The sequence below is a fragment of the Psammomys obesus genome, unplaced genomic scaffold (genome assembly GCF_907164565.1).
Source record: "Psammomys obesus unplaced genomic scaffold, mPsaObe1.curated_primary_1811, whole genome shotgun sequence".
Taxonomy (NCBI): Eukaryota; Metazoa; Chordata; class Mammalia; order Rodentia; family Muridae; genus Psammomys; species Psammomys obesus.
Window position 1 is genome coordinate 243,965 of NW_026590511.1, and position 25,636 is coordinate 269,600.

General features: G+C 52.5%; 3 protein-coding genes across 4 annotated transcripts in view; 2 read left to right on the plus strand and 1 right to left on the minus strand.

Annotated features, from left to right (window-relative positions):
* The window catches only part of Odf3l2 (outer dense fiber of sperm tails 3 like 2), a 30,425-nt gene extending 13,582 nt beyond the window's left edge, over positions 1–16,843 (minus strand). The window contains exon 1 of the mRNA XM_055607637.1: positions 16,736–16,843. The gene's annotated coding sequence lies outside the window, so the exon portion shown is untranslated. The remainder of the gene's footprint in view (positions 1–16,735) is intronic.
* On the plus strand, positions 3,225–10,880 carry Madcam1 (mucosal vascular addressin cell adhesion molecule 1). 2 transcript variants are annotated; one of them, XM_055607634.1, is made up of 5 exons: positions 3,225–3,307; positions 7,427–7,693; positions 7,939–8,268; positions 9,016–9,453; positions 10,566–10,880. In XM_055607634.1, exons 1-5 carry the CDS (start codon positions 3,292–3,294, stop codon positions 10,712–10,714), a joined length of 1,200 nt encoding a protein of 399 aa, XP_055463609.1. In that variant the 5' UTR covers positions 3,225–3,291; the 3' UTR covers positions 10,715–10,880. The 2 variants fall into 2 exon arrangements, with proteins under 2 accessions (XP_055463609.1, XP_055463608.1); XM_055607633.1 differs by lacking the exon at positions 3,225–3,307 and adding an exon at positions 7,032–7,193.
* Tpgs1 (tubulin polyglutamylase complex subunit 1) lies at positions 11,754–17,576 on the plus strand. Its single transcript, XM_055607635.1, has 2 exons — positions 11,754–12,127; positions 16,840–17,576. The coding sequence occupies exons 1-2, from the start codon at positions 11,754–11,756 to the stop codon at positions 17,375–17,377; spliced, it is 912 nt and encodes a 303-aa protein (XP_055463610.1). The 3' UTR covers positions 17,378–17,576.
* Positions 17,577–25,636: the final 8,060 nt, after the last annotated feature.

The following is a 25,636-nucleotide window of genomic DNA, read 5'->3' on the forward strand; positions in this document are numbered from 1 at the left end:
AGGTCTGGAGAGGGGTCCCAGCAGACTCAGTTGTACCCACAAAGTCTTTCCTCCTGTCTCTGGCGCCCCCTCCCATTTCCTGTTCTTCCAGGACACACCAGAAATCCAGCCAGCACCCCTCAGTCCTAGCCTTCTTCCTGGGGCACCTTCCTCCTCTGCGGTCTACCCCACAGTTCACCCCATGTTGATTGCTCCAGCTGTAGCTCAAGATACTAACCAAGCACTGCCGGTTCACATCTCCTGTGTTCCGGGCTGGGTGAGTCCCAGCATGGGGAGGCAGTGGACACTGTCAGGGGCAGGGCCTAGCCAGTGGTCCTAAGGTCACTGATCTGCATCTGCTTTGTTGTATCCTCAAAGCAACTCCTGTCTCTTCCTCACTCTCTGTCCCTGTTTTGATCTTGTTTTGTTTTTGAGACAGGATCTTCTGTTTTTGGTTTTGGCTTTGTTTTGTTTTTTGGTTTTTGTTTTTTTTTTTTTTTTTTTTTTTTTTTTTGAGATAAGGTTTCTCTGCGTAGCCCTGATTGTCCTGGAACTCTCTCTCTTTAGACCAGGCTGGCCTCAGATTCACAGAGATCTGCTTGCTTCTGCCTCCCGAGTGCTGGGATTAAACTGTCTGGCTGACAGTGTCTTATGATTAAGCCCGGGGTAGGTTCAACTTCAGTTCTCCCGCATCAGGCACTGAGAGCTGGGGTGACAGGTGTGTACCACTGCTCCAGTTCTCTCTCTCTTTTCTTCCTCGGCTGTGAGGTGACTAGTGCTCCACTACACACATCTGCTTCACCACAAACTAATCATGATCTCAACTCGCAAAACTGGGAGTCAAAATACGCCACTTTTCCAGGTGTTATGGTAACAAAAAATGATCTACTCCCTGCTCAGGTTCCTCCTCCTAAAACCGAAGCTCCAGGACTAAGGGCATAGTCTGGGGTGGTCAGGGTTCTTCTTCCACCCTCCATCCCCTCCTTCTTCCCTCCCTGCTTCCTCCAGCCCCCTTCCCCCAGCCTCATCCCCGCCTAGAGGAGCTGGGGGCGTAGTCAGGGGTGGAACCCCTGCCTAGAATCCTCCAGTGAAGAGCTAGGGGCGTGGCTTAGAGTGGAGTTCCTGCCTAGAATTCCTGGTGAAGGGTAGGGTGTGTTAGGAGACTAGAGTACTTCCATGCTTCCCTACCACAGGCGATGCCCCGGGTTAATCCCCAGCGACCTCTCTGCTGTGTAAGGCACAGGACATAAGCTCCTTGGGCCAGAAGTCTCTGTGGTCCTTAGAACAACACTTGCACATAGTATCCCTCAATAAATTCACACCGAGTTACTGACGGTCCCTCACCCAAGTAACTGCGCTCCTACTCCAGGACCTCAGGGCTCTGCCACAAATTCTTGCATCAAACAGAACCCCAGCACCCCTTACCACCATGTCTGTTTCCAGACACACCCTGCAAACCTTTAACAAAACACTGCATCTGCGTGCAGTGGTGTACTCCTGTACCGGAAGAGTCGGGAGGCTGAGGCAGGATAATTGCGTTTGAGAAAAGCCTGGGCTACAAAGTGAGTTCCCGGCCAGCCTGGCTTATAAAAATTAAATAAGAAAAACATCACATTTCCCCAGCATCTTCACTCCAGGCAAGGAAGCGAGGCACTTGACTCCATCCTGGCAACAAGGCTTGCTGCTTAGCAACCTTGTCATCATGATCTCAGCCCCCTAGTAACAGGACCGTAACTTTGGTAACAGAACCCAGACACAAGGAAATTGAACTCGTCTCCCTAGCAACAAGACCCCAGACCTATCAACACGCAGGCAGCCCCTATCAACAAGACTTCAGGCTTAGCAGTAGGCCTCTACCCTTGGCAACATGGTCCTATCCCCTAGCAACAGGATCCCAACCAAGTAACACGGTCCCAGACCCTAGCAACAGGATCACAGCCTAGCAATATGGTCCCAGCCAACCGTGCCAAACAAAGCCAAATTCCCCGGGAAGCCAGGAGTACATCCCTCTTCTCTACTGCCTCCACCCTGGCCCTGGCCAAAGCCCCCTAAGGGAGATTTGTGACTGACAGGGAATTGAGAACCACACTTCACTCGGTTCCAAAGCCCTCTGCAGCCTATCCTCGCCTGGGGGTGCTGAGGACTGAGCACTCATAAAGCTTCCATAACTCTGTGGGTTCCAGACTCAGCCAGAGGCATGATGGGAAATGGAGTTCATCCACGGTGATGACAACAGAGAACTGTGGACTCGGCTGAGACCAGAAGGAAAAGCTAAGCTTGTGTGGGTGGAGCCAGGCGTGGAGAGGTAGAAGGGAGGTTATTGAGCCCATAGGCTTGTCCTTGGTGGATGGGGAGGGCTAGAGAAAGGCATTCTCTGATGGGCAAGGCATGGAGCCCGTAAGGGTGGCGTTGGGTAGGTAGGTCAGAGGCAAGAGAAAGGCTGAGGGCTGGTGGGTAAAGAGGATGTGGAGGGGAGGACACAGAGTTTGTGGCCAGGAACTGTTACAGGTGTGTGTGGCTGAAAACCGGACTCTGCTCCTCCTCTGTCGACTTAAGGCTAGAGTGGAGTTAGGATTGAGGTTAAGGCAGAGTTGGGGTCAGGGTTGAGGTAGAAGGTTAGGGTTAGCAGTAGGGCTATATGCCTCGTGGTCTGTGGTTTGTGCTCCCAGATCCTGGTAAACCTTCTCCTTCCTGTGTCCAACCATCAGCCATGTGAGTTTTGAGACTAGCCAGGGCCCCTGCTGGAGGGTGGCTTCACGTAAGACGTGAACGTGGCATACACTGGCATGTGACAATTGATAGGAGACCTGAGATCAGGGCTTCAGTTTGTTCAGTCGAGTGAAGGGCAGTTCTAGATACCAGGCCCTGTCAGGTCCTAACTCAGGGTCCTCAGTCCACCTGTGACACTCCCCCCAGGCCTGCCTGCTGCAGCTGGCCCCACACCTGAGCAGAGGCAGCTATCACTTAGTAACATGGCACTCCGGTCCTCCAGCTGTGTGAGGAGCCACCCCAAATTCCCCTAGGCCTCCAGCCTCTCAGTCTAGCTTCGTCCTCCGAAGCCGCTGTCCCCATGTGGGATGCCTTTTTTTCTTGGACATCCAGCTGCTTGGGGCTTCCCAGATCAGTACCGTCTGCCTGAAACAGCCCCTCAAGGCCCTGCAAACCTGCCACCAGCCCACCCCATCCCCGGCCAGCAGGTGTCGCTATCAGCCCAACCAGGAATCCAGGAAGCCCTCGGTCGCCCAGACCCCAGCAGGCATTCCTGGCATCCTCAAAGCTAGAATTCATCTTCCCGGAGCTACTGTGGCCCCGATGTCTCCAGGGCCAGGCGAGTAACCTCCTCCTGCCTCCCCCGATGGAAGGTAGCGAACAGCATGACGTAGTCCCTCAGGCTGCCAGGCCCTGAGACAGCTTCCCCACCCCCATCTCTGCAAATGACGAAGACAGGCAGAGCAGACCTCTTCTCTCGCTCTCCTCTCTCTCTCTTCATTTTTAACAATTTGTTTTTATTTTATGTACATTGGTGTTCTGCCTACGTGTGTGTCTGCGTGAGGGGGTCAGATCCTCTGAAACAGTTGTTACATTTGTGAGCTGCCATGTGGGTGCTGGGAATTGAGCCCGGGGTTCACCCAAAGAGCAGCCGGTGCTATCAACCGCTGAGCCATCTCTCCAGGCACCACAGACTTTCCTTCATTGCCTGTGGTCCGGTCTCCCCCCTCCCCACACACACACACACACACACACACAGGGCCTCCCAGCAGGCTCAGCACAACCAAACAGATGATTTCTGGGGCACAGGGTCATGTGGGTTGCACTCGAGTGCCCCCCCATGGACAGTGGATAACCAGCTCTGGCCCTACCTCCGAGGGTGATCCATGTGTTTCAACGATGCACGAGGGCATGTTGTTTCTTAAGATATTTTAAAAATTTATTTTATTTTATTTTATTCCTTTATGTGTGATGTTTTGCCTGCACTTATGCTCATGCCCTACAGCACGCTGTGCCCGTGAAGGCCCTTGGGACTGGAATTACAGGTGGCTGTGTACCATCCTGTGGGTGCTGCGGCTCAAACCCCGGTCCTCTAGAAGAGCAATAAAAGCTCTTAACTGGTCCCCCTCTCTCCAGTTCCTATTTCAGTTTGTTTTGTTTTATATCTATTTGGTTTTGTTTTTTAGTCAGGGGCCTCTATTCCTAGCCCAGCCTCTCCGGGAACTCACTATGCAGACCAGGCTGGCCTTGCATTCACAGAGAGAGGTCTACCTGTTTCTGCCTCCTGAGTGCTGGGATTACACAGGTATGATGCCTCACCTGGCTCTACCTTAAAAAAAAACCTCTGTGTGTGCAGGGCTGGGGGTGGGGGTAAGTACAAGTGACCTCAGAGGCCGGGCTAGAAGGTCAGATCTCCTTGGAACTGGATTTACAGGTGGTTGTGAGCTACCTGACCTGAGGTGATAGGACTCAGGTCCTCTGAGAAGCAGCCACTGCTCTTCATTGAGCCATCACCCCAGCCCCCCACCCCACTGTCTCAAAGTCCAACCTCCACCCAGCCCCCACCCCTCAAGCTCCTCGGGATCAGACCACACACCAAGCTGGGATCCCAGAGAGTCTCTGCCACCCTGGCCTCTGGGAACCACACTCTGAAGGAGCACGCAAAACTGACTGATGGATGAGGGTGAGCGGAGATACACTCTCAGAGCAAGCTACCTTCTGGAACCTTCCTCGGGCTATGGGCAGGGGAGCCAGGATGTCAGGTCTCCTGAGAAGGTTGGACCTCTGTGGGGAGGGGGGTTTCCTGAAGAGCCAGGAGGACTTCCTCCTTGCAGGACAATGGCGGGAAGGGGGGTCGGGCCCTGGGTTTGCAGGGGAGAGGTGAGGACAGGAGGCCCCCCAGGTGCCCAGAGAGCACAAGAGTCCTGCTGGCTCCTGGCCCTTCTGGAAACAGCTGGCTCTGGGCCAACAGTGCTCCGGGGCCCCTGTGCCCTCACTGTTGCTACCTGTGTCTCTGCATGTCTCTGCCTTTGTACCTCTCTCTGTCTGTTTCTTAGTCTCCGTCTCTATTATCTGTGTCTGTCTGGCTCCATCCCTGTCCCTCTCTGTCTCTGTCTCCCTCCCTCTCTCTCTGTCTCTCCATTCTTGTCTCTGTCCTTCTATGTCCCTGTCCCTCTCTCTCAGCTCTGTGTCTGTTTCTGTCACTCTGTCTCTCTGTCTCCCGTTTCCTCCTTGCAGCTCTGGCCTTTCCGTGTCTTGTCCCCTCTGCACGGTAGCTGGTGGCTCCTGCCTCGCTCTCTCTTCACTAACTTGAACAGGATGCCTCAGTGTCTTGCAGATGGAGTCAGGGCTGAAAGGAGTCTCTCTTGAGACCTTCATGGAAAGCAGGGACTGTGCCTTCAGCTCTCAGCGCCTCAGCCTGCCAGGCGCCTGCTGACCCCTCCCCACCTGGCCCTGGTGTAGCAGGAAGCTGGGGCAGGGGCAGGGAAGCAGCCCATTCACCAGGCCTGCTGACCCCCACCCGGGTTAAGGGCCCAACTTCCCGGGAATGACCAGTGTCTTGGAGTCACCTTCCTGCACAGCTTCCGGGCACTGGTGCATGCTGGACAAGGGGTGGGGGATGGGACCCAGGCAGCCATAGCACCTGAGCCTGGTGTCCACCACTCTCTCCATGCCTCAGTTTCCCCATTGTGAAACCACCCTCCATCTGCCACACACCCTGCCACGGGTGCCTCAGTTTTTACTTCTAATAAGATTCTCCACAGTCTGTATGCTGGGCAGGAGTCAGGGGTCATGGCTGAAGCAGACAAGGTCTCACCCTGTATAGTTCAGGGTTTTGTTGTTGTCATATAAACACCATGACCAAAAGCAACTTGGGGAGGAAAGTGCTTATTTTAGTTCACACGTCCTTGGGGGAAGGAATGCCCAAGGCAGGAACCTGGAGGCAGGAGCTGATGCAGAGGCCATGGAGGGGTGCTGCTCACTGGCTTGCTCCCCATGGCTTCCTTTGCCTGCTTTCCTATAGCACCCAGGACCACCGCCCCAGGAATGGCACCACCTCCAGTGGGCTGGGCCCTCCCATATCAATCATTAATCAAAAAACAAACAAACAAAACAGAGGCCTGCCTATGGACCAGTCTGGTGGGTAATTTTTTTTTCCAATTGAAGTTCCCACTTCCTGAATGACCCTGTTTATGTCGAGTTGCCTAAACTCTAGGCAAGCACACTCCCCATGCTGAGTGGAGACAGACTTCAGGTACTCAAGATGCGGGGGGGGGGGGGGGGGGGGGGTGCAGAAGAAGGAGGTGGGAGGGTCTTGGAGACTAGAGAGAGCAGAGCAGTGGGGCAAAGGTCCTGTGGCTGCCTGCAGCCAGGACACAGAATTCTAGCCCTCCTTCTGTGGGGACAAAGCTCCAGCCTGGAAGTGTGGGTGTGCAAAGGGTGTTCCTCAGTAAGGGTCTGGGCCAGAAGGGAAACATGGGGGAGACAGTGAGCTGATCTTAGAGGAGAGTGGGAGAGAACTCAGAGGAGCGTATGATATTGTCAGAACTCAGCAGTGAGGCCCAGGATCCACCCAGACCTGGTCTCCACGCTGCAAAGGGAGCCAGAGTCCAGGCTCTGTTGGGCTGCAGGCTCCTATGCGGTGAAAGCACACAGCGTCGGTACAGCTGGGGACTTCTACCAGACACGCATCACCTAGAACCCAGTCCCGAGAGAATTCCCACCCTGGTGTGACCCCCTCCCAGGGGACCCCAACCATCCAGACCCAGGCCCCTCTGCCACCCTCACGTGGCCACCTGTGGAAGTAAAGGCACAGTTCAAGCCAGCTAGGGTGGAGCGGCCTAGGACTGGCTGATTTCCACACACTTGACCATGGTGACCCCCCTCCAGCTTTTAGCTTCAGCCTTCCTGCCCATAGGAAGGAACCTTCCCAGACCGTCCCTGCCCATCTGTTCTGGGTCCCTGGGTCCCTGCCTCACCTCTGGCCTTTGCCTCTCTGCCTCCTATGAAGTGGGGGTCGGGCTGGGAAAGCCCCCCGGGAAACTCCCACAGAGCAGGGAGAAGGGGGAGGAGAGGCAGGGTCTCAGGCAGCAGGAAGCCACCAGCCTGCTGCTATTTAAACCGCTCCCCCCAACACTGCAGTTTACAAGGCAGAGGGAAAGGCATGGAGTCCAGCCTGGCCCTTCTGCTGGCCTTGGCCGTGGTGCCCTTCCAGCTCTGCAGAGGTGAGCAGGGATGTGGGGTGGGGAGGAGGTTCCAAGGGACGAATGGCAACAAGGGCTTTGGGAGCACTCTGAAGGTCCGGAGCTTCTTTTGAGAGGCTGGTCTGGGGAGGTGGGAAGCAGGGCTCTGGCTGCTCTCAAGGCCCAGGGTTGTGAGACAGAGACCTCTAGACAGCAGTCGAGAGCCCTGGGGTCTGAGAGCCAGTTGCCCCAACGGAGGTGCTGTTCTCCCTCAGGCCAGTCCCTCCAGGTGGATCCCCCTGAGCGTGAGGTAGCTGTGGCCATGGGAACCTCCCTCCAGCTGACCTGCAACCTGTCCTGTGAAGAGGGGGTCGCCCGGGTGCACTGGCATGGCCTGGACACCGACCAGGGCAACACGCAGAACTTCCCGGGCAGCAGCGTCCTCTCTGTACAAGGCTTGCTGTCAGACTCGGGCACTCGTGTGTGCGTGGGCTCCTGCGGGGGCCGGAGCGTCCAGTACTCCATGCAGCTGCTTGTGTATGGTGAGGCTCACCCTGCCTTTCTTGGTGACACCTACCCAGGGGTATCAGGGCCTTGTACTACACCATCACCCAACAGGCCCCATATTCCACCGCCTCCCCCACACCCTAAACCTTCAAGGCTGACTATCCGCCCTTCCTGTCCTGACCATCTAAGGCACATAGCTGCACTATCACCACAAATCCACCTCTGCCTGGCCCAGCCCTAACCTCTAAGCTCAGCCCTGGGCCCCACCATCCATCCACAGCCTTCCCAGACCAGCTGGTGGTATCCCCGGAGTCCCTTGTACCTGGACCAGACCAGGAAGTGTCCTGCACAGCCCACAGCATCTGGCCCGTGGACCCGGACATTCTCTCCTTTGCCCTGCTACTGGGAGAGCAGAGGCTGGAGGGTGTCCAGGCCCTGGAACCGGAGCAAGAGGAGGAGGAGATGCAGGAGGATGAGGGCACACCACTGTTCCGAGTGACACAGCGCTGGCTCTTACCCTCCCTGGGGACGCCCGCCCCTCCTACCCTTTACTGCCAGGCCACCATGCAAGTGTACGATCTGGTATTGACCCTCAGAAAGGAGCTTCCAGGTAAGTCACTGGGACCCATCTGCCTCTAGGCTCAGATGCTCTGGAACTTGAACCAGGATCACTTGTCCCCACTTGTAGATCCCCAACAAAACTGGTCAGTGTCTGTCCCATGAAGCAGCCAAAGAAAAGAATAACTCAAAAGATGAGGACCTACTCTGTGCTAGGCCCAATATTTCTGGCATTTCTGTCCAGAAATTCTTGGCTTGGCCAAGGTCACACTGTCCTGAAAGTCTAGGATAGAGCCACCAATCAGTAGGTGTTTTATAAACACTGCCAAGACTCAAGGTGGTGCCCAGAACTTAAGAGGTGTGCTACAAAAGCTGGCAGAGCAGAGTCATAGGACCTGGCACTTCATAAACACTGACCAAGTACACTCGGAGAAGCCTGCACCCAGTCCTTCCACCCACCCGTGTTTTATAAATAGCATCGTGGGCAGGCTGTGGTGGTGCATGCCTTTAATCCCAGCACTCTCTGAGTTTGAGGCCAGCCTGGTCTACACAGTAAGTTCCAGGACAGCCAGGGCTACGCAGAAAAACCCTGTCTTGAAAATACAAAAATATATAACATCAACAGTGACCTAGTAGACTTATATAGCATCCACTAAGTGTGCTCTCTGTGTCATCATTTCCTGGTCCCAGCTAGTATGCCCTGTGTCCTTTGATTGGGGGGTTCTGGCCCAACACTGGGTTGGCAGATGAACACTGAGGCAGAAGGGCTTGGGGCTACAGAAGAACATTCTGTTTGCAGTCCTACAGGGCCAGACCTCACCAGAGGCCCCCAACACTACTACTGAGCCCTACATCCTGACCTCATCACACACTGCCGAGGCTGTCTCCACTGGGCTCCCCAGCAGCGTGACGCAATCACCCACCCCTGCACACTCCACACTCAGCGCTTGGAATAGGAGCGCTGCTGGAATCAGCCCCTGCCGCCCTGAAATCCGCCAGGACCTGGAGGCAGGCTACAAGCTGCTCTGCGAGGCACGCTGCGAGCTGGGAGTGACTGTGCGCTGGACCCTGACTCCTGGCGGCCTGACAACCTACCACAAGGAGGAGGCTGGGGCCCAGGCGTGGCTAAGCATGCTGCCCCCAGGTCCCATTCCCGAGGGCTGGTTTCAGTGTCGCCTGGACCCCGGGGGGCACCTGGCCAGTCTGTACGTCCCCAGCCAGGTGGTCCCAAATCCCTGTGAGTGCTGGGGGCCTGGGAGGGATAGACAAATGGGATGAAAACAGTAGTGGGGTTTCTGTGCCAGGCCTAGCCTATGCTCTCCCCTAAGTTCAGCATGCTTTCCTGACTGTGAGACCACTGAGAACTCGAAGCACCTTGCAGACTCTAAATTTTCGAGACCGGAAGGTCCAGTGAAAGGAACAGTAAAAAGAGAAGTCCCAGATAAGAATATATGGCCAAAGCTGTCTTCAAACTTGCTTTGTAGCTGGAGATGACCCTAATGGCGCCCTCCTGAGAGCCAGGATAACGGGCATGCACCACTGCACCAGTTTCAATGGTTGACTTTTAAAACACATTAATCGGGGCTGGAACAATGGGTGGCCCAGAGTCAGGAGTACTTCCTGCTCTTGCAGAGAACGTGGGTTCGCTTCCCACGTGGTGGCGCCACAACCACCTAAACCCCAGATCCAAGAAGCACTAAGAAATGCTACGCATAAAAACAGGTGTGGCGCTGCACGCCTTTAATCCAGCACTTGGAGGCAGAGGAAGGAGCCTCACAACAGCCTGAAACTCCAGGGCCCAGGGGCTTGACGCCCTGCCCTGGGCTGGCCTCCAAGGGTACCTGCCTGTGACACACACTGACACACACGTTTATATATATAAACAAAAATGATCATTAAAAAAATTAATCTTAAGCCAGGCAGTGGTAGCACACAGCTTTAGTCCCAGCGCTTGGGAGGCAGAGGCAGGTGCATCTCTGAGTCCCAGGACAGCCAAGGCCACAGAGAGAGACCCTTTTCTCAGAAAAACAAAACAGACAACTTTAGAACTATGCTGGGTATGAGCGTTCACAACTGTAACCTAAGTACTTGGGCAGTAGAAATAGGGGGGCCAATTTCAGCCTGAGCTACAAAGTGAGAGCCCAATTTAAAAACAAACAAAAGAACACTTCCTTTTAAGTATGTTTTCATTTTTCCACGCTGCGTCTGCACGGTTGGGTGGCTGTTTCTCCCTAGGCGGTGGCAGGCTAGCTGGGGAGTCCATTTGTAAGCAGTAGCCGTCTATGTACAGTTCTCTGTGGGGCCTGCAGGCAGTGAGACTGATAACTGCCTTTCTTCCTACTCTTTCAGCCTCCGCGGTGGCCCTATGGACTGGCAGCTTGGTGCTGGGGCTACTCGTGCTGGCCTTCCTTTCCAAACAGCTGTGGAAACGCTACAGGCCAAGACCTCGCCCAGACACCAGCTCTCGCCCAGACACCAGCTCATGCACTCTCCTATGAAGCTCGATTGTGCCACACTAAGGGGTCCAGAGGGTGACCCCTGCAGGGTTTGGGGCAGTCAAGATGATACACTGTCCCCTTTCCTCAGTCAGCACATCTACACAAGCTCCTCCTAGATGCTGGGCTTTCCTGCCTGCTCACCCAGGGCAGAATAAAGGACCCATCTCTGGTCGCTGGTGTGTCCATTCATACTGCGCATCTCTCGTTCCTACAACCCGGAGTCCCCGAAAACAGCAACACATCCCAGTCCAGCTTGGTAGGCTCGAGCAGAAGGCAGGAGGATGGTAGGCCGGAAAATTACTGCACTTAACGAGAGTAACTAAGGAGGTACCCAATGGCCTGGGAAAAAAGTATTTGGAGCGTATCCTGGGCAAACACGAAGATGAGGTATGGGGGTGGGGGTGGAAATTATGTCAGTGGATGAAGAGGCAGCGAAACACAGAAAAGGGACGAGAGGGTACTAGAGCGCACCAGTTATAACAAGAGCAACCCCCTCTGGTGGTCAGGAAGGGTAACGAACAGCCTAGGAAAAGAAGGGTAACCTGGTCAAGACTCGCGCCAGCTCCCTAAACGCTAAGGAGACAAAGCGACGCCAAAAGCCCGGCAGAGCCCAACCGAGTACAAAGTGTGACACAAAACACAGAAAAGGTCTGGACCCTACTCTCAGTACATCCCCAGTGGATGAACCCCCACGTATGTTTGGTGGGGTTTCTCTGGTACCCAGGGAACCTGGTTGCTAGGAGACCATACTTAGGAAGACTTGCCCACTACCAAGATGGCAAGCAATCACACTTCAAGCCAGAAACCAAGCCCTTCCTGGGGGGCCATTTTGAAGTCTGGCAAGCCCACAATCTCGGACCGAAGCTAGGAGATGCAGTCACGGAGTACCAGGAAACACGCAAACAGAGCAAGCCATTAGGACACTGGAGGGAAAGTAGCCTGCGCTTGTCACTGCCGAGACTCTAACACTGACGGACAGTAGCCTCTGCCCTTAACAAAAATGGCCGTCCAATGAGGGCGCCACGTCGCGCCGTAAATTATGGCGGCGCTTCCGGTCCCGCTGCCCTCAGCAAAGATGGCGGCAGTGGAGAAAAGACGGCCGGCAGTAGCACCAGCGGCCAATTTTGCGGACAGTGGCCGGACGTCGGTGTCTCAGGCGGCGGCGGCGGCCGAGAGCGAGGAGGACTTCCTACGGCAGGTCGGCGTGACGGAGATGCTGCGCGCGGCCCTATTGAAGGTGCTGGAGACGCGGCCCGAGGAGCCCATCGCCTTCTTGGCGCACTATTTCGAGAACATGGGCCTGCGCTCGCCGGCCAACGGCGGCGCCGGGGAGCCCCCGGGCCAGCTCCTCCTGCAGCAGCAGCGTCTGGGCCGCGCGCTGTGGCACCTTCGCCTGGCTCACCACTCGCAGAGGTGCGGACCGATGGCGGGCGGGGGTGTCCGGACTACGGTTCCCGAAAGGCCCCGCGCGGGCTAAGCCCGCCGCCGGCGCGGGGCGTTTCCGGGAGTAGTAGTCCGTCCTCTTTCCCCGGGCCTGATCCGCTTGGGGCGGTGTGACGACTGGATTACAGCTCCCGGCATGCTTCGCGTAGATTTCGGCCTCTGAGCGCGGGGTATGCTGGAAATTGTGGTGCTGGTAGGACGTGTTGGGAGTTGTAGTCCACCCATTGCTTGAGCTTCCAGGTGGTTTGAGCCTAGGAAGCTTTTGCTTTTGAGCCCGTGTCCATTTTCTCCTCGCAGCCCAGGGTTTTGGAGGTCAAGAATTCCAGCGAGGACTTGGCCCAAGATGCCATCCCTGCAACCCGAGCATGAATAGCTGTGATGCTTGTCCAGATGGACTGAGGACTCAGCCCACTGACAGAAGTTCCTGAAATACACCCCTGGCTGGTCTAGAGCCGATGTGAACACTGCTGAGAGGCCTGGAGCTCGGCAGTTGCAATCGCTTCTGTACCCCAGTGATAACAGTTCCTAGTGTAGAAGATGACTGAGGGACACTTTTCCATTGCATAGTGGGGGAGGGGGGTGAAGCTAATCAGGTATCACCCACCAGGGGATGACAGGCCAAGTGGGTGAGCTGATGGTGTCTGGGGGCTCAGCATGGAAGTGGCTTTACAAAGGAGAAATACTTATGGGGGAGAAGAGGGTGCAAGGCAGATATTGGGCACAGAGGCTCTGGTTTTCCTAGGGAAGTGAAGGTCCAGGATCATAATTCCTGCTGGTTCCCTCTTAGAGTCCTAGAAAAGCTAAAACAAGTGGAACAGAGTGTGTGTGTGGGGGGGGGGAGTGCCTTCGAAGACCAGACATCTCCACAGCAGTGGGAGGGGCTCAGTGTCCCAAGATGATGGCCAGGAAGGGAAGGGTGGGGCACAGTGAGCTGATGCGGCCAGGGGGAGGCGCCCTGGCAGAAAGGGAGGAGACCAGTGATTTTTGAAGGTTGCTGGTCACTTATGGAGGTTCCCAACCAAGAAGGTGACAAAGTGTAGCTGAGACAGCAATGGGAGGTGTGGGCAGGGAGACCACAAAGGCATCAGCAGAGAAGCAAGCATACAGGCCTGCATCCTGAGGTGTTCCAGGGGAGGAGGGACGAGGAACAAACCACTTCCTGGGTCATCCAGAAGAGATCCTCCCGGGGATGAAAAGCAGTCAACTTAGTGATTTAAAATAGAAACATTTTCTGATTTGAAGTCAAGCCTCACCTGAGGATCTGGGACAGGGTTGGTGAGCATGTGACCAGAGCTCTGTGTCCTTCACCACCTGGTCACTGTGCCACCACCCTAACCCTGCCAATCACTGAATCCAAACCTGCCATCCTCTGGCGTGGCCTCAGATTAACCAACTGAAACCATGAAAGCTGTGTCTACCACATTCTGAGGGTCTGTGTGGACATGAACTTGGGGACACTGCTCACCCCAGGACCTAGAGTTATATCACTAACTGTCAGCAGCCCAGGACAGCAAGGGACATGAACAAAAGCCAGCAGGCTGGTGGGGTCCCCAGAAATTCAGCCCAGGGCGGACCCAGAAGCCACAGCGTGTCTCAGACTGGCTCACAGTTCAGTTCAGCCCCTCTTTTTCTCCCCCAGGAAAACCCCAGTCTCCGCTCCCCACTTAAGTCCGTGTGATTGATGTCTATAGAGAGAGTGGCTCCTTGTGCAGTGCTCTACCTGAGCCTCCACACATAGCAGCCCTGCCCCTGCCCCTGCCCCTGCCCCTGCCCCTGCCCCTGCCACCTGTCAGCAGAAGCTAAGCCACTTCCCGGGACTCTGCAGGCCATGGCCAGACCATCCCTGTCGGTCACCTCCCTGCCAGCCTGTGAGAGCCCCTTAGGGTCACTGCTCACCCTGGAAGATAGCTAAAGGCTTGCACCAGGGCCCAAGCCAGGAGTCAGACCTATGGGCCGCAGCTCCTGCAAACCCTCCTAGCTCCTGTGCTGGCAGGAGAGGGACACTGACCGTACTGTCCCTAAGAAGATAAGGAGTCGTTTTCATGACTCTCTTAGGGCTCTTTTGACCAAGCTACTTTAGTGGCTTAAAGTAGCTGAGTCACTGGCTGGTCACATGGAAGGACTGGCCAGCCTAAGCCTCCCGCAGCCACAAATCATTGCCTGTGAGGCACCCCAGACCCTGCAGGATGCTGTCAACATCGCTACCCCTCTGTGTCAGGAGCTTCGTAGGCATGGAGGGGTGGAACGGGGCTGTGTGGCCCCACACATCATCCCAGCCTTGCTATAGGGAAAAAGCTACTGGCAGGAAAGCCTGATGGTGGTGGCGCATTCCTTGGCTCACTTTAGTCAGGAGGCAGAGGCAGGCAGATCACCTGGTCTACAGACAGTTCCAGGACAGCCAGGGCTACACAGTGAGACGCTGTCTGAGAGAATTAAAGAGCAGGGGAGCCTCCCGTGTCTGTGCACAGTGCGGAGCACTCTGCAGAGAGAAGCATGCAAAGCTGAGCCCAGCCCAAGCTCTCCCAAGGCTGCGGCTCGACACCTGGTCCCCGCCCCCTCACCTGTCAGTGACTCAGTGGAGACTTCCGGGAGCGGATGTGAGCCACCTGAGGGGTGGGTGTCCTTGTTCTAGGCCATAATTACCCATCCTAAGGCTGTAAACAGCCAAAGGCAAGGTGGGTAGGGCCTCCCCATGCCAGCACAAGGGCATGTCATTTATCCTCCCAAGAATCTGGAGGTGCAGAATTGGAGTTTACCTTCCACAAATGAGCAGAGAGCAAGGCTCGCAGAGGCAGCTTTAGAAAGCCAACAACCCTGGGAGGCCGATGTGGACCTGGCAAGGAACCAAGCAAAGGGCCCGGGCCTTGTGCCCCTGGAAGTCACTGCCAGAGAAGTTAGAATCAGACGAGAGCTGACAGCCATCGGTCAGGAAGAGCTGTTATGCTGCCTTAACAAACAGTAGCTCCTAACCCTGTTAACACAGCTGGGATTCTCTGCGGTCCTTCGAGGAGGACATGCAGCCTATTCTCTGGGTGTCTGCGCAGCTGGCCGGCATTTATTAAGCACAGCAGGTCTCTCGACGATGAGGCCCCAGGAGGTCAGTGTGGAGCAGACCACCCTAGTTAAGCTGCACTGCACCAAAAGGCAGAGTAGGATCCACTGTCAGACCATTACTCTCTGAGTCCTGAAATCAGACTATCAGCCTGCCCAGAGCCACAGTTTTCCACAAGGCTGTGTTAATCGTCACCACTGTGGTCCACCAGGATGGAACCCCACCCTGGGGTCAGGGAAGGAACCACCTCACTCAGTAGAACCTCTGTGTGTTCACTGGCTCTTAGTTGAGAATGTGACTTAGCTACAGGTCCATGTGGCCTACTAGCCATTCTGTGTCTCAATAAAACTTTATTTACAAACCAGCCATGGTGGCTGAGTCAGGAAGAGCATGGGCTTAAGGCTCAAGCCTCAGCAACAAAGAGACCCTGCCTCAAAATAAAGAGCTGGCTTGCCACAGGGTGATGCATGAAGACACCACACTAAGGCTTGGCGTGTAAGGGAAGGCAGTAAGGGCTGGCCCCGCCCCCATGCGCTGAGCTGAGGGCACAATGAAGATCCCTTCAGGGATGCCCCAGTGTGTCTGCTGGCTGGTTGAACGGGCATTTATTGAGAGTGAACTGTGTGCTGGAGCCAGGCTCAGCTGGCAGAGTGCTCACCCAGCGTGCACAAAGCCCTGGTTCCAGCCCCAGCACCATAGAAACTGGACGTGGTGGCACTTAGGGAGGTAGAGGCAGGAGCATCAGGAATTCAGGATGGTCCTCAGCGTCACAGAGAATTCAAGAACTCGGCTACAGGAGACCCTGTCTCAAATAGAAACCCCCAATGGCTCATGCAGTAAAGGTGCCTGCTGAACTCTGCAACCCAAGTTCAATTCCTGGACCCAACAACATACAGTTGTCCTCTGACCACCCACACATACATCATACATGCACATATATGCTTATGACTAATTATTTTTTAAGACATGCTGTCAGTACGTAGACCAGGGTGGTCTGGAACTCAGAGATCCACCTGCCTGTGCCTTCTGAGTGCTGGGATTAAAAGATTACCATTTTCTTTATATTTACATACATACATATATACATATATGTATTCATGCAGTATTCTGCCTGCATGTGCACCTATAGGCCAGAAAAGGGCACCGTATCTCAGTATACATGGTTATGAGCCACCATGTGGTTGCTAGGAACTAAGCTCAGGACCTTTGGAAGAGCAGCTAGTGGTCTTAACGGCTGAGCCATCTCTCCAGGCCAAGATTACAGTTTTCATCTTAAATAATTTAAAATTTCGTATGTACGGATGTGTTGCCCGAATGTATGTCTGTGCACCATGTGCCATGGACCTGCCTCAGAGGCCAGACAAGGCATCAGATCCCCTGGAACTGGAGTTACAGAGGGTCGTAAGCCACCATGTGGGTACTGGGAATCGAACCCAGGCGCTCAGCAAGAGCAGGCCTACCGGCTGAACCATTTCTCCAGCCCCTTAAATAATTTTAAAAAGCAAACACTTGGTGTTCCTCGGTACCTGGTGTCCCGAATGGCAGACAAATGAAGTGCTGGGCAGGTCTGGAAAGGCCCGGGTGGCCGACCGGGCTGGGCGCTCCTGACGACACCGCACTATCCCCACAGGACGGCCTTCAACAACAACGTGAGCGTGGCCTACGAGTGCCTGAGCGCCAGCGGCCGCAAGAAGAGGCCGGGGCTGGACGGGCGCACATACAGCGAGCTGCTGAAGCGCGTGTGCAGGGACGGCGGCGCACCCGAGGAGGTGGTGGCTCCGCTGCTGCGCAAGATCCAGTGCCGGGACCACGAGGCTGTGCCGCTGGGCATCTTCCGGGCGGGCATGCTGTCCTGCTTCGTGCTGCTGGAGTTCGTGGCGCGCGCGAGCGCCCTCTTCCAGCTGCTAGAGGACCCAGCCCTGGCGGTGGCCGATCGTCGCGTGGGCCAGGCCGTGCTGGACACGCTCGAGGGCGCCCTGGGAGCCGGGGACATGGCGGGAGCACCCTCGCACTACCTGGAGGCAGGTTCCCGCCTGGGCCCCGACAGCCTGGCCCGGGCCCTGGACAGGGCGGCGGCCGGCCGGCGCCCCAGCACACCCATGGCCCGGGAGGAGTTCCTGGAGAAGGCTGCGGCCCTCTTCATCGCCAAGGTCAAGCCGGTGGGCTGAGCCCACGACGCACCCACGCCCCGCCACCTCCCCAGGAAGGCGAAGACTTGAGACCTGCAACCCCGTGTCCCGGCATCCTGCTCGGGGTCCTCACCCAGGGAGGGGGACCCGCTTGGACCCTGCAGGACCAGAACCTGCAGCTCAATTCCCTCTGTACTGGCCTGCCTTCCCCACTCACGGAAATAAAATCTAAAAAGACCCTGCCTTGCCGGTCGCCTGTGTGCAGCGCCCTGGCCACTGCCACGCACTACAGGTCCCCCAAGGTTCCTCAGAACTATCAAAGAAAATGTGGGAAGACCAGGGCGACATCCCGGGGTACAGTTTCCACAGACCCCAGGACCCCTAAGCTCCTCGCTGGGGATTTTCGGCTGGGCCTCTGCCTCTGCCACGCCCCCAGCCACTCACTGGGGATTGGGGCGCTCTATTCCTTAGCCAGACTTTCAGCCTTCTTTAGCGTTTTTATTAAACTTTTATTAATTTTATGTGTCACAGTGAGAGAACAGCTGGCAGGAATCAGATCTGTCCTTCCACCAACTAAACCCAGGTCAATTTTGGTGGCAAGTGCCCTTATCAGCTGAGCCATCTCACCTGCCCTTGTAATGCTGAGACAAGGTCTCAGCTGCCTGGGCTGACTTGAACTCATGACCCTCTACCTCAGCTTCCCATCAGCTTGAGTGACATGGGGAGCTACCGTGCCCAGGCGCATTGGTGCGTTCTAAATCCCGTGTTTGATTAGAGAGCAGCTGGGTCTGTCCCACGTCTCAGCACAGCTGGGACATGAGCATCAACACTGCCTAGTTGAGAGATTTCCAGAAACTTCCTCAGTGTCCTGGCTCCACTTACCTGGAAGCTCATAATACATTTTCTCCACCAATAAAATAAGCCAAGTCAAGCCGAATTAAAAGTAAAAATGCAGGTTTATTGGGAGCAGCTCGCACTGGTCCCAAGGAATAGGGCCAGGGAAATAGCCAGACAGACCTGTGGGGGAGGAGGAGGCATGCCCACTCAGCGCGGGAGAGAAACGCAGAGAAAGCAAAATGATCTGGATTATGTAAGGAAGAGCCTCCATGGGAGAAAGGAAGCCCAGCCACAGGTAGAACTGAGGGATACCGGGAGGACCGGAGGCCAGGTCGGCTTTGATATGTTAAATAAGTATCTCAGCCCCTTGCCAGGAGTCTGAAACCCAACACTCACTAGGTTGGTAAGAGGGAGAATTGCCTCATCCGTGGAGAAGCCACCCATGGCCAGAACACCAGAGTGACGCCCGAATTTCCTCTTCCTCTGCCTTGCTAGCCCAGACAATCTGTCTTGCAAGACTTGGCCAACTATTGTGAGGAAGCCCTGGGGAAGGGTCACACTAAGAGCCCAGAAGCTTTCTGATGGGGGCGGCTGGCAATGAACAGAACCTGTCTGCACCCCAACCCCTAACTTCCCTTTCTTCACCTCCTGGCACTGCACCAATAACAGACCACCCTGATCTCAACACCCAGGACCCCAGCTATATGAGGGGGACCCTGGAAGATGTCAAACAGGAAAGCACACTGCTGGAAGAGAGAAGAATGAGAACTCCAAGGAGGTTGACTTTGACAACCTGTAGAAGACTTGAGGAGTCTAAGGCCAGGTGGTCCGTTGTCAGCATGTTTATTGTTAGGCCCAGCAAGAGCCTAAATATAAGAAGGTATGAAGAGAACCCAGGAGACTAATCATCCATCGATGCAAAATCGCAAGAGGTTTGTTTATTTTGACCATAGCGCAATGGGGTCACCCCTGCAGGTCAGCAAGGAGTGGCACCGGGAGACAAAGACCTTAGGTTTTTAAAAGACACAAGGCGGGAATCTCCTGGCGTTGCTATCTTGGCGATTCGGGATTGGATGAGGTGTTTAACTTTTAAAATAATTGGTTAGTTCTGGTCACCCTTAGGTCCGGTCAGCCCTGCCGTAAATATCTGATCTCTAAGTCAGTTTGGAATTTCTTGCCATATGAGATATAGCTACAGTTAAAGGTGGGAGAGTGATTAACTCATCCTGTGTCTCTTCTGAGGAGTGGGGGTTTCAGGCTTTGGATCAAAGATCAGGAGCTATGCAGGAGAAGGATTGGGGTCATTCGGCCTGGTTTCCAAACAAAGCTCATCTCACAGGCGCAGCCAGTGATTTATTCTCCATTTAGTAGGGATCTCTGCTTGTTCTCTTCCTTATCTCTGCCCTCACAGATGGCTGATGTCTCGGCTCTCTGGAGAAGCACTAAGAAGCTTTAATTAACATGGGCCTAAAACTTGAAAATATAAGTTATAAGGCAATTAAAAGAAACATAGGTTACAAGGTTAGTCTGATTCTTTCATTATAATACAATACAATTCCAGCTACACAATAAAGCTTAAGATGTTATCACAGCCAGGCAGGGTTGGTGCATGACTTTAATCCTAGCACCCGGGAGGCAGAGGCAGGCAGACCTCTGTGAGTTTGAAGACAGCCTGGTCTACAAAGTTCTAGGACAACCAGGACTGTTACACAAAGAAACCCTGTCTTGAAAAGAACAACAACAAGATATGAAAGATATGACTACACAGAAACTCTTTTACAAAGTACATGTGACCATGAAGGTAAGTGGAATAGCTAAAAGGCCTGACTGAGACAGGATAGAGGTCAGCATAGGGTACCATAGGGTACTTGTAACATGTCCCCTAAGCATGGGTAATTAATTGTCTACGGAGGGAAAGAGTCTATAGTAACCATTCTGAGAAATTTCAGTGAGGTCTGCCTCTATAGAAAAAGGCAAGCGAGGTCTGCTTCCATAAATAGCGAAAAGGCCATCTCAGCTTTCTGGATGGAATGCAGGGATATGGTTTCATCTCCTCCACTGAGGAGACACTCCTGTGTGATTAACATGGTTCTCTTAGTGCTTCTTTTCGGCATAAAATTACTGTGTAATTCAAATGCTGATTTCTGTATCCTCCATATCTGGTTGCAATCCCTGTTCTGAGAGTCTCTTGTCTGGATGTTGTATAAACACTGATCCCCAATTGTCCCCTAATAGCCAATGAAGCAGCTTACAGCCAGTCAATGAGCAGGGAGAGAATAGGGCTGGACTTCCTGCCAGCCAGAAGAGGAGTTAGAGGTAGGGACTGAGCCACTGGAGAGGTCGAAGTGGTATCAGAAGGAGCTGAAGCAGAAAAGCCTTCCACAATGTGCAAGTATTTCTGGGATGTATGCTGGAAGGAAACCAGATTATTTTAGAGGATTAAGAATAGAGTAATAGCTCTCTCTCTCTCTCTCTCTCTCTCTCTCTTGAATTTCTTTCCTGGGGCATTCCACCCATCTTCCCTTTCTCTTCTCCTATGTTCTCCTACTGTTTTTGTCTCTTTATGTCTCTTTCCCACTTTGCCCTTAAATAAACCTCTTTGTATCAGGAAAAAAAAAAAAAGAAGAGTAATAGCTGTTCAGTTGTGTTATGAAGTTCATTAAACAAATATGAGTCTCAGGTTATTTGTGTGATAACCGGGTTAAGAGAAAAACTTAGAGAAAAAACTCAGCTTTATAAAAATAACCTTAACAGCTCTGTGAGTACAAGGCCCTGTACCCCAACAGCTATCCAGCAAGTTGCAGACCTAAGAGATGGCTCCTGTGTCCACAGCAATCCTCCTGTGCTGTCCTGGCTCCTGTTCTCTCACCTCTGGCACACTTTTTTCTCATAGGAATTAGTTATCACAAATGGTTTATTTGCATTCTTATTATTACTATTATTCTGTGTTTTGAGACAGGGACTCACTGTGTAGCCTTATCCTGGAACTCTGTAGATCAGGCTGGTGGAGAATTCACAGATTCACTTACCTCTGTCTCCTGGAGTGCTGGGATTAAAAGGTGTACACCACCAGGGTTTGTTTGTTTTTGTGTGCGCAGGTGTGTACACACAGGCGGATCTCTGCGAGTTCCAGGCCAGCCTGGCCTACAAAGCAAGTCCAGGACAGCCAGGGCTACACAGAGAGACCCTGTTATTGTTAAATATTAAAATTTATTTTTGATTTAACTTTTAGTTAAACAGCAGTTATTCCTAAACCAGTTGTAACCCAAATCACCACACAGAGACTAGGATGTATTTAGTTAACCTAGAGCATAATGCTGGGCAATGATTACTCCATCCTAAACCTCCAAGCCCTCATATTTTCCTACCATTCAAATTTTACCCATTACACTTGCTTTAGGTCTGGTTCATTTCTCCACGTGGTTCCAAGTCCTGTCCTGCTGACCTCTGCTCTCCTCCTCTCCTCCTTCCTCCCCCCTCGGACCCAGGATGTCCCACCCTATTCTCCCCATTGCACAGCACTGGCTGGATGTTTAATTGACAAAATGGTGGCATGTTTACACACACTGGAGCCAGGTAATACTTGGAATAAGCATCACAATGCAGTGTCAGGATTGAAACCAGATAGAGGGGGAGAGAAATCAGCATTTGAATGAACAGGGATAAACTGTATACATTCCACAAGAACATTATACCAACATCCTGTCTTGAAAAAAAAAACAAAACAAAACAAAACAAAACGAAGAAGAAGCAGAAGAAGGAGGAGGAGAAGAAGAAGGAGAAAACCAACCTTAGTTTATCCAGTAAGAGTATGGCAAGTGCCAACAAAGGCCACCCTCAAGAAGACTATGGGTGGCACCCCGTGGACATGTGGACATACTGGATTTGAAAAAATTAAAGTTGTCACCAATTATGAAATGCATTCACCGTTCATGAAACAGATATTAAATTCTTGGACGATTCAAAATAGAATAATCCCCCAAGACTGGAAAGGTATGACAAGAGCAATATTAAAACCTAGTCTGCAGGTACAATGGTGATCATGGTGGAGAGAAGAGGCTAAGGAGAGAGAACAGAGAAATAGGGCCAAAGTCGTTAATATCTCTTAAGATCAGCTACTAGGTGTAGGTTCATATATTGAGGTACAGATGCAAGTGTATGACCAGGTAACCTTGGCATTGTGTCACATTATAGCCTCAAGTACTTGGGACAAGGTTGAAGAAACAGGAAAAAGACTTGAAACATTTACTCAGATTATACAAGGTTCAAAAGAAACATTCACAAACCTTTCACAACGATTGACTTCAGCTATAGATAGAAGGATATCAGAGCCACAGGCTAGAAAAGTATTGATCGAATCTTTAGCTTTCAAAAATGTTAATGCTGAATGCAAAAAAAAAAAAAAAAAAAAAAAAGTGAGGCAAGATCAGCACCAACAGATGAATGGGTTAGAAACACAGTTGAGGGCTGGAGAGATGGCTCAGAGGTTAAGAGCACTGGCTGCTCTTCCAAAGGTCCTGAGTTCAATTCCCAGCAACCACATGATGGCTCATAACTATCTCTAGTAAGATCTGGTGTGCAGGCAGAATATTATATAAATAATAAATAAATCTTTGAAAGAAAAAGGAAAAGAAACATAGTTGATATTGAATCTCATTGATATGATATGACTTTAATAGAAGTGATCTCAAAAGCTTTTGAAAAAAATCCACACTCTCAAATGTCTTAATTGTGGTAAGCAAGGTAATTTTAAAAGGATTTAGAAAGAACTAAACTAATTCTGAAAGAAGGCCTATGCCTTCTGAATATGCAAAAGGTGTAGCAAAGGCTGGCATTGGACTAATATAGACCAACAAGGAACAAACAAGGTAACCCTTTATCAAAAACAGCCCAGGGTGCCTCTTGCTGGCCCCAATACCAAATTCAAATCTGCCGGGAGCCAAAGCTATCTACGGAAGCCAAAGTCAAAGCTATCTAGTGGAGACAAAGGTAGTTACTGAAGCCAAAGCCAAGTAGAAAGCAAAGGTCATTTAGTGGAGACCTAAAGCTATGTAGTGAAAGTTACCTAGACCCTAAAGCATGGGTGATAGATTGTGAGGACATCCTTTGTTAGAGCATCCGTACGATATCTTAAGAGAACATCCTTATGGTCTCTTGCAGGTACAATAGTTAACCCATGAAAGCACTCTTCCTGTCTCCTGCAGCAGCTAATTACCTTCCCCCTTTTTCTGCCTTCTCCCTATATAAGTTGGGTAAAAATTTCTAATAAACGGAAACCTTGATCAGACAGACTTGGCCTTCATTTCTTGCGTCTCTTGTCCCTACCCCCCCCCTTCCTTCCATGCTCCTATTTTAGGAGCCCCGTTGAAGCCCCGCAGGCTGGGGCACAAATCAGCCATTTCAAAGCAGCAGCAGAGATGCTTGTCTGTACAACAACCAAACAACACTGCTCTGAGGACGGACATTAAAAACCCAGATATCAGCCAGGCATGGTGGCACATGCCTTTAATCCCAGCTCTCAGAGGCAGAAGCTGGCAGATTGCTGTGAGTTGGAGGCCAGCCTGATCTACAAAGGAAGTCCAGAACAGCCAGGGCTACACAGAGAAACACAGTCTTGAAAAACTGAAAAAGAAAGAGCCCCTACTAATACCCCAATCCTACACCCAGACCAGATCAGACCAGCCCAGACCCAAACCAGCCCAGCCCAGCCCAGACCTAGCAAGTGTTTTCCATACCATTTCATCCCATGCTTCTTACAGATAAAAAGAAACCTGGTTTTGGAGGGCTACATCCAAGGTTACCATGAACTTGAACAAAAAAAAACATACCTTGGCAGATGACAAAAGCCCCAACTCAAATGGCTCAATCTACTTTTTGTTTGCTTGTTTGTTTTTACCAAGCCAGGGTTTCTCAGTGTAGCCTTGACTGCCCTGTGACTCACTTACAGGTGTGACTGGCCTCAAACTCAAGAGATTTGCTTGCCTCTGCCTCCTGAGTGCTAGGATTAAAGACGTGTGTCACTGCTGCAAAGCAATGGCTCAGTTCAAAAACAAAACAGCCAGATGCTGATGGATCTCTACGTTCGAGGCCAGCCTCGACTACAGAATGAGGTCTAGGACAGCCAGGACTACACAGAGAAACCCTGCCTCGAAAAAAACAAACAAAATCCCACAGCCTCCCATCTAGGGGAAGTCAGGTATGACTGGATCCAGGAACACTAATAGAATAGGGCCTAATTGTACACACTTGTCACCTCAGGAAATTAAGCAGCTCAGGCAGGATACTGGGGATGGTTTGTGCACTGTGTAGTCAAATACTGAGATTTGGGTGTAGTCTGGACATGGGCATTGTCATTATTCTTGAAGCATCTCCTTTCTCAATATTATGTAAAAAAATCTTTCTCCATCATCTCTGATTCGTTAAACGAGAGCTAAACAGCCAATAGCCGGGAAAGAAAGTTGAGATGGGACTTGCAATCCCAGGACGGGGGCTGAGGGAGAGAGAGAGGAAGTAACCAAGAGGAGGGCACCATGAGAGAGTTTCCATGAGGACTCAGGTGGAGCAGGAGCAGCCAGGGCGATATTGATGGTAGGTGATGGGGTGCACAGCTGGGTAGTAGTCCAGGTCAGCATAGATGAGTTAGAAGAGCTCAACATATGCCCAGCCATAGAGCTTAAAGCTTGTTAATAAATGCACTAGTTCTCTATGCCATTATTTGGAAGCTGGTGTGAGCATAAAAAAAGCCCATACTTTTTACAGCAGGACAAACACACATTCTAAGCCATCTGGGGTACGGAATGAGTTTGAGGCCAGCCTCAGCAATGTTAAGAGACCCTTTCTCAGAAGTAAACAAACCCAGTTGTGGTGACACATGCCTTTAATCTCAGCACACACAGGCAGAGGCAGGCAGGACTCTATGCATTTGAGACCACCCTAGTCTACATAGCAAGTTCCAAGCCATCCAGGGCTACATGGTAAAACCATGTCTCCATAAGCATCTTCTATCTCCTGGAGGTCTGAGCTTTCCAGAATGCCCTAGCTGTCCAGAGTCTCATCGAAAGAAATGGTCCTGTAATCCCTTTCCCAGAGCTCCCAGCTCTGATCCTAGAAAATGCCATCCTGCGCAGCTTGTGGTGGGGGCGCCAGAATGCTCTGGCTGGGTAACCCCTTATTGGGGGAGGCCTGGACTATCCTCACCAAATGTTTAGTCTCTGTGGCTGGGAACCTGGGGTTGACAGCACCTGGCTAAATAAGCCTGACCAACTCCATGATGGGCTTCATTTTCTTGTTAGACAGAACAGACCTAAGAGTTGCAGGAAAAGCCACAGGAAGGGCAACCAATCGGAAACAGCCAAGACATCTGGCCTGGGGAAGATAAGGTTGCTTAACTACCAGTTTGAAAAGCACCTAAGTCATGACCAGAGTCATGTAGCCTCCATGGGCACCAGCCAATGCCAATCC

Coding starts and splice junctions, on each gene's coding strand:
- Tpgs1 (XM_055607635.1), top strand. CDS start 11,754: ATGGCGGCGCTTCCGGTCCCGCTGCCCTCAGCAAAGATGGCGGCAGTG. Junction 12,128..16,839: donor CTGGCTCACCACTCGCAGAG/GTGCGGACCGAT, acceptor CTATCCCCACAG/GACGGCCTTCAACAACAACG.
- Madcam1 (XM_055607633.1), top strand. CDS start 7,133: ATGGAGTCCAGCCTGGCCCTTCTGCTGGCCTTGGCCGTGGTGCCCTTC. Junction 7,694..7,938: donor CATGCAGCTGCTTGTGTATG/GTGAGGCTCACC, acceptor ATCCATCCACAG/CCTTCCCAGACCAGCTGGTG. Junction 8,269..9,015: donor CCTCAGAAAGGAGCTTCCAG/GTAAGTCACTGG, acceptor TTCTGTTTGCAG/TCCTACAGGGCCAGACCTCA.